At 51.2% G+C, this 7,547-nt stretch overlaps 1 protein-coding gene across 1 annotated transcript; it reads right to left on the bottom strand.

Annotated features, from left to right (window-relative positions):
• Nucleotides 1-586: 586 nt before the first annotated feature.
• LOC128152068 (exendin-3-like) lies at nucleotides 587-3,658 on the bottom strand. Its single transcript, XM_052810074.1, has 5 exons — nucleotides 3,107-3,658; nucleotides 2,431-2,539; nucleotides 1,528-1,680; nucleotides 1,336-1,404; nucleotides 587-867 (listed from the first exon to the last, which is right to left on the bottom strand). The coding sequence occupies exons 2-5, from the start codon at nucleotides 2,529-2,531 to the stop codon at nucleotides 858-860; spliced, it is 333 nt and encodes a 110-aa protein (XP_052666034.1). The 5' UTR covers nucleotides 2,532-2,539; nucleotides 3,107-3,658; the 3' UTR covers nucleotides 587-857.
• Between the last annotated feature and the right edge of the window lie 3,889 nt (nucleotides 3,659-7,547).

Raw genomic sequence — 7,547 nt, 5'->3', positions numbered from 1 at the left:
TGGGGGAAATCCATCTCCCTGGGGTTTGGGTCAGGAACTAGCTGCTTGGGGAAAGATTTTAAATTAGTGTGGGGTTTGGGTTTTTTTTTTTTGTTTTAAGAATTATTTTATTTTAAAATTATTTTATTTTTTAATTTTTTAATTTTTTTAATTTTATTTTTTAAATTTTACTCATTTATTTTTATTTTATTTATTTCTCTGTGCAAGTATTTGCAACGAGCTCTGTGTTGCAGGAGGGAGAGGACAGCAGTGTCCCACGTGTCCCCTCTGCCAGACCCTGGGGTGTGCAGGGAGTCCATTTGCAATACATTTTATTAACATTAAATTAAATCCAGAGAGGTTCTAGTTATCCTTCATATAGTATTTATTTATTTTTTAAAATTTCCTTCAAAATCCCCTCTGGCACAGGTCTGTGGGGTCAGGCAGGTGCATCCTCATTGCCCTTTTACCTAAAATTGGAGGAATTGAGAGAAAAATGGCGCACCTGAGCCAAGCCGGGGTCAGAGGCCAGTGCCTCGAAATCCCCCAGGACCAGGGATCCTGACGGGGGGCTCGGAAGGGTGGGAGACATCGGGAACCAGCTGCTGCATTTAGCAAAGGTTTTATTACGATTTAGGGAAAGCTGCAGGATCTGCAGCGCTGTGGGAACGGTTACAGAGAAAACGAAGCCGGAGAAATCCAGGTTTGGAGGGAAGGCTGATCCATGGGATGAGGCAACTGGGAAACACTGAATGGGTTAATGCAGCTGCGTGTGGTGGATAAATCCTTCCCGGGGAGCATCCGACTACTGCCGGCCCTGGAGGGGTCCAACATTCCCTGGCTGATGCTGCTGGAAAGCCAATGCCTCGATTTGCCATTTAATTGTACCTTAAAAATAAAAAGCAAACAAACACCAAACAGCTTCACGGACTAGAAATTCCCCCTAAAACCAGTTTAGGAGCTTTGAAACAGCGGCAGTGATTTTCTCGTTTGCAAAGGAGCAGCCTCTTTGCTTCGACGAGCCTGAAACATGATAATATCCCCTATAAATGCAAACGATCCCACCACGTTAACACCGACATGAAACGTAAAACGTCAGAACAAAGCACGATGAGAATGGAACAGTCTCTTCCCGTCGTAAATTAGTAACTCCCCCCACCAGATAGCTTAATTTTCCTTGTTTTATTTTATTACAAATAAACATCGGAGAATCCACATGAGCCAGCAAAAATGTGGCATCAGGCATAGGAAGCCGCGCTCTGCCTTTGCGCCAAACCCACTGATTTGTGGCTACATTTTGAAATTACTCATTTATTCAGTTTTAATTGGCCACGTTGGCTGTTTGGGATGACTTACACGAGCGGCGGGAACGCAGCCGGGAAGGGGATGCTGCGGTGCTCCTCCTTCAGGTACCTCTTCGTGGAGCTGCCGAAAATAAGAAAACAGCCGGGACAAAACTAAAACTGCATTCTCAATTGGGGTTGGGGGCTTGTGGCGTGGTGGGAGGTTATTTCCCAGCGTGGTCCCATTCCCCTCTCCCCTTTTTACCTGTACCGCTTGGTGTTGATGAGCCAATGCACAAAGTCCTTGGCCTTCATCTTGTCTAGGTAGCGGGTGAAGTCGCTGGTGAAGGTGCCTTCCGAGTGTCGCTTGATGTTGGACGCGAAGCTTCGGGCGCTTTGGGATTCGTGTGACTGCCATCTGCTCGGGAGAGAAGGACAGGGGAAGAAAATGTGGTTTAATGCAGATGGTGGCATTCTGCGTCCTCCCTGCCGGAGGTGCCCAGAGCAGGGGCTGTGTCCTGTAGAGTACTTTACTGTGCAGAGCATTCTCCAGAAAAGCTATAATAATACATAAAAATAGTTTTCAGCTTCAGGGGAGTCTGCCAAGCCTGGCCAGGGTTGTTCCTGGCATCAAATATATGCGATATCCTAACCCATGTTATTTGCCTTACGTCTTGCTCGGCCGCGGTGGGTTCGTGCCTCTGCCCTGGTCCCCACTTGCCACTCCTGGGAGGGAGCATGGTGTCGCCCCGAGGTTCAGATCAACCTCCTCCTGCTCCAGGATGGAGAGCTGATGGTGAGGGTCACGGCAAAAGGTCCCCGAAGGGTTTTCGTCCCACGCGGCTGCTGCCAAGGATCGGGGCTCAGCACTGTGCTCAAAGCATCGCCCTGTCCTGGCTTTGCCCCACCGTGCCCCTGTGCAGCCCGTCTCTACTCCGACACAGATGAGAAATCCCTGGGTGGGGGGGGGAACACGGCAATGTCCCTGCGTGGGCTGGTAGAGAGCCAGGAGGGAGCTTGTCCAGATAAACACAAAAGAAACAAGCACGTTGCAATAGCCCTGGAGCTGTGAGAGCCGGCAGCAACGGTAATGGCGAGGGCTGAGCTGCTCCGACAGCCCCTGCCCACGCTGGCCATCTCCCAGGCCAGCTCCACCAGCGTCCCATACCTGGATGTGTCATCCAAGTCCTTGGGGCCCATCTGCCACCCTGCCGGGATCAGCACGGCAAACACCAGCCCGGAGAGGTACAGCCACCGGATGATCTGCATTTGTCTTTCTGGAGAAGGTAAAAGTCAAGATAGAAACGTCCAGGGCTGCAATCACCATCGATCGCCCCCCAGCCCCTGTGGGAGCCCTGGCAGCGTGGCATGGGACAGATCCAGCACGAGACAACCTCCTTCCCAGGGGTCTTGGCAGCATTTTGATGGGTGCATGTGAAAATCGCATCCTCACAATTACCTATCGGCACGTCTACCGTTGCCTAGGCACAGGCACATAGCCGCAAGAACGGGTTTGTATAATCTAAAGATATAATTTTTTTGCAATAAACTTTATCACGAACGTCCCCTTTTCTATCTCGGAGCAATTTTTCTATCTTGAGCTTATCACCAGAGTGCTGGAGAACTTTCCCGACCATTAGGTGCTCAGAAAAGCAGCTTTCAGAAGAGTTGAATAATTAGAGTTTTAAATTTCTTATCTTTGCTGGATGCTGGATGCCTTAGCCAACCCCCACCCTTTATTTGCTGAAAATCAGACTTTTAGTTGCCTATCACCAAGCACTTTCATTACTCAGATTTAATTTCTTCAGAGGTTGGTAGTAAAGAAGGGAGCAAAAGGCACTTACCTTCCGCAAAGACAACCGTTCCCCTAAAAGCAAGATCCGATTTTCCTCCTTCAAGCTGGTTGTGGCTAAACTCTTCTCCTTACCAGTGCTTTTAAGCTTGTTAGCAGGATGCTAAAAGCTGACGGGTAGGTCATCGGTACTCCTGGTTTTAGTTGGATGGGTCATTATGAATCATTACAGGATTTTTTAAGTGGGGCTGTTGCAAAAAATCTAGTTGTTGCCATATTTTTCAGCTTACGCCTTCAGCGAGGGTTTTTTTTGTTGTTGTTATTGTTGCTGTTTCTCTTATCTTTTCTATTTTTTTTCCACTTCTTGGACCAAAGGAGTGACCTGTCGGTTTCATCCTTTCAGGTGAGGTGGCCCCTTATTGCCACAGCGCATCTTGCATGGAGAAATTATTTCTCTGCCCACAGGGCTGCCCTTTCAAACACCTTCGGTTTGAGTTAAAAAACATTAAGGAAAAAAGCAAGAGCAAAAATGTAAAAGAAGCATTTGGGTACCCAAGCACTTGCTGCTGCTTCCTGCAGTGCAAAATTCGGGTTAGAGCTCACCAGCTGGACAGACACCACTTTTGATCCAAGCCTCGTTTTGTCCCCCAAGGCCAGATCTGAAATTGGGACCGTTCCCCTGAATTTCTTTGATTTGAGGATGACAGGAGACACCGTGGGCGGCTGCAGTTCTGGGTCAGTGTTTTTCCCCATGGGACATCTCAGCCCAGGAGCTGGGGGAGCATCTGGAACTCATCAGGCCAAGGACAATAGTTTTGCAGGGCCATCTCCTGGGAACTGGGCTCATTTTTTAAAATCCTTGAGTCCGGCAGAGAAAAAAGGCTTGAGAAGACCAAAACCGAGGGTAGCCCTAAAGGACCGGATCCGGCCATGGAGGAGAGGGTGCTGCCAGCTCCGGGTGGATGCGGAGAAAAGCCCTCAGCTCCCTGAAGATGCTGGCAGGTCAGATGAGCTTTTGAGGGCTGCTTATTCGGAGGATTGATGGCAGGCTGCATTTCTGGGGCAGTTTTGAGATATTTGGGGAGCTCTTGGCTAAGGAATCGCTATGGTTCAGTGCTCGGGGGACTAAATGTGCCCTTTTCACAGGTGCGTGGTCAATGGGCAGAGAAAAGCAAGTCTTAGACAGCTGAAGCTCTTCACAAGAAGAGACGAGGGTTCCACATCCTGATTTCTCCACCACTTACTGTCCTCTCCTCCTGGGACCTTTCTTCTCGTGGTTGGGTAACTATTATTATTCTACCGAAGAGATTTCTGTAACTATTGTCACTGTCAAAATATGGCTGGTGTTCAGGGGACACTCATCTTGAAGAGCCTTTTAATTAGGGCCAATAGTGGCCTTATGAGAAAGCCTGACATCAGAGGAGGAAGGTAGGAGATTAATTAGCTCAACCTTCAGAGGAGAGGTCCAGATCTCCTACTCATCACATGGATAGGATATTTATTAATGACACCAAATTAGCTTGTGGTGACACTGTTTGCGATGTCCCCCTGGCCCAGGAAGGCACACGAGCTATCTGCAGTGGTGGGGGGCTCAGGAGAAGAGAAATTCAGCTCAGCCAGCGCAGTGCATGTCGTGTTGCTTCTTGGTTTTCTTAATCGTGGCTCTCAGCGTCAGGGTGGGTTGGAGAAATGTCCTACAAGACACTTTCTCCAGTGTCCACGGGTGATTTTCACTGGCCCATTGGGACGTGATGGTCTCCCCTTTCCGAGTGTCCTCTGTGGTCTTCCTCCTTCCACCTGGGTTATGCTGCTGGTGGCTCTCCTGCCCTGGAGGACCACACCATGGGGGCATGAACCCGTGTTTTAAAATGCAGATCTGGTTTTTGTCCTATTTTATGACTTGGAGAGGATTTTATGGACAGCAGGTGGCAGGCTTCCTCTGCCTGCCCTTCCTCTGCCTCACAGCCTCCTCCTCCTCGCTCGGTGCCTCCCCAAACACCAGGTCTGTCCCTCCAAGGACCGAAGTGATGTGATGTCCTTCTCTCCGGGGATGGAAGACCCCAGGCTGGGGGACACTGTCGGTGGCAGCACGGCGATGCCACAGCCCAGTTGAGTCGGTTTTGATTCAAATCCTCACTCTGTGTGCATCCTTGGAGAAGTGCCTTTGAGGACACGTGAGCATCCTGCGCTGATGGAGCCTGGACCAAAGCAGTTGATAAGGGAAAACTCCTGGATTGTCCTCCGTGTCCACCGACCCTTCAATAAACTCATCCATATCCCACCCAACCTTGGCTGCATTTTCCCACTGGGTCGCACCAGGACCAGCTGTGCGGCCGACCTGCCCGCCTCTGCCAGTCTTGGTCTCTGCAAGCATGGGGAGAGGCAGGAGGAGCTGGGCTGCTCCGACGGGGACGGTGGGACGTGGCCTTGCTGGGCTGTCCGGAATCAGGCTGGAAACAAGATGAGTTTATGCTTAAGCCTGCTCTTAAATTATAACGCAACCCTGCCGAGGCTCATTCTGCCACCAGCCAGCTCCTGCTTTGGGGCTCGGTTTCCCTGCCTGGTGCGATGGGGGTCAGGCTGGCATACCTGGATGCCTCCACGCAACAGCCTGAAGGCAACCACAAAGTCACCATCGATACATCAAACTGCTCCGATACTACTGTCCTGTAGCTGCAGGTGCAGTCAAACCAAGTGATGGTTCATTTTGGAGAGGTTTACTGCAAGCAAGGAGGAGTAAAGGCTTTGACTTCACTTTCTTGGATCCTCTGCAAAAAGACCTTCGTTTCCTTCAGAGGTGCATTTCAGGTCCAACCTAAGCAAGAGAGCAGGGGATGGAAAAACCTTCCCCTGTGTGTCCACCCCAACCACAGTTCTGAGCTCGGTGCCCCAGGAATCCGTGCTCTCCACTCTTGTTTTCCCCATTGCTGAAGGTGTTTGTGGCCTCCTCCCTCCCCGCCGCAATCGAAGGCCATTTTATATCCCCGCGTCGGAGCATGCTGCCTCTCGGTGGCAGTGGCTACTGCCAAGACAGAACTGGGCAAAGACGGACCTTCTCGGGTCAGTGGTTTAACCTGAAACACCTCCTCCAGGGTGATGCTGAGTGCACGGTTTCAGTTTCAACATTGTTGGGGCTTTTTTCCCTGTGTGTTGCTTTACAAGTGTTTAAAAGCAAAGGGAGGGCCATTAAAGAAAGATATTCTGCGTTCCCAGCGAGGTATTTTGGCAGCTCTGAAGGGACATGGATTATTTTCCTGCCTCTTTTCCCCTTTGTGCATGCTTTTTTAGGCAGGAAACAGTATCTGCCTTTGATGCTGCAGAGTTGAGGACCTGCAGCCTCCTGCCTTGTGCTCATGGCTGACCCTTGATGCCAGGGAAGAAGAGTGTGGTGGGATGCAGAGATAGTGCCGAGCTACACGGCAGGCTGTGACGAGCTCATTTGGAGCCATAAGCCCTTAAGACTAGGGGTCAACACCGTGTAGCCCTTCCCAAAATCAAGCTCAGGCTGTATCTACTCGGTGGTGGATCTCCGTTATTGATGAATCTATTATTTTTCTCCCTTTGCTGTTAACAAAGCAGAAGGAAACGGGGTGAGCTCCCTCTTGCCCCCCACTCCCATTGCTCTCCTGTCCCCAGGTACCCTTCATGAGCACTAAAAGTCCATGAGACACGCACGCGAAAGCAAGCTGATGGGTGCCAAAGGCCTGCTTCCCATGTGGGAAACTTGAACGTGAGCCTGGAGAAGTGGAAGTGGTTTCATCAGCCGGCGGCTGGATGAGAAACCAGCTTGCACCCATGCCGGGCTGGGAGATGGGTGAGCTAATGGGGAATTGCAGGCAAAATGCATTGGGGTCAAGTATGGGGCTCTCACATTTGGGATCTGGCCAGCTGGTGGGTATCCAGCTGCGGCGTCACTGCCGCACGAATGTCCCTGCTCCTCCTCATAGTGGGAGCCGCTGGTCATCGGGAATCACGTGAAGGTCAGGTTAGAGGCTCTGTCCTTTCACCTGGGTTAACTAGTGCATTTTGCATCCTTTGGCTAAAACCCCAGCCATCAGCCTCAGCAGGTGGAGCAGGACATGGGACACAGGGCTGAGCCCTTGCTGCCTGCAAAGCCTGGTGCTCCATCCCGCCGTGGTCTCAATCCTGCAATCCTGCCGTCCCTCCTTGGTCTTCAGTCCTGCCGTCCCTCCTGCTCCCTGGCCCTCCTCGGTTGGCCCTTGCTCCCTGTGGGCTCTCAGCGTGATGCTCTGCAGTGAAAAGTGGGTGCTTCCCTTTCAGTTTTGGAGGAAAGTGGTTGCTGTGAGCTGTGCCAGGTGCTATTAGGTGGTTTTGAGCAAGGTGTAGGTGCGCTGAGCAGGATCCGTCCCTCGGGGCACCCTGGCCCTGAACCAAGGAATTGCTGGTTTGTACTGGGGCCCTGCAGGAGCTGAACTGGGGCAGCTCTGGGCAAGCAAAGCTGCGAGCGTATGGGGAGTTCCTGGGGTGATGCT

Source organism: Harpia harpyja, chromosome 15, assembly GCF_026419915.1.
Source record: "Harpia harpyja isolate bHarHar1 chromosome 15, bHarHar1 primary haplotype, whole genome shotgun sequence".
Taxonomy (NCBI): Eukaryota; Metazoa; Chordata; class Aves; order Accipitriformes; family Accipitridae; genus Harpia; species Harpia harpyja.
The sequence above is the reverse complement of the archived record's forward strand: the minus strand, read 5'-3'. Positions and strand labels throughout refer to the sequence as shown.

Excerpts from the sequence above, each read along its gene's own strand:
- LOC128152068 (XM_052810074.1), bottom strand. The coding sequence starts at position 2,531 with ATGCAGATCATCCGGTGGCTGTACCTCTCCGGGCTGGTGTTTGCCGTG. Across the intron at positions 1,681-2,430 it reads GACTTGGATGACACATCCAG|ATGGCAGTCACACGAATCCC; the intron begins GTATGGGACGCT and ends TCTCCCGAGCAG. Across the intron at positions 1,405-1,527 it reads ATCAACACCAAGCGGTACAG|CTCCACGAAGAGGTACCTGA; the intron begins GTAAAAAGGGGA and ends TATTTTCGGCAG.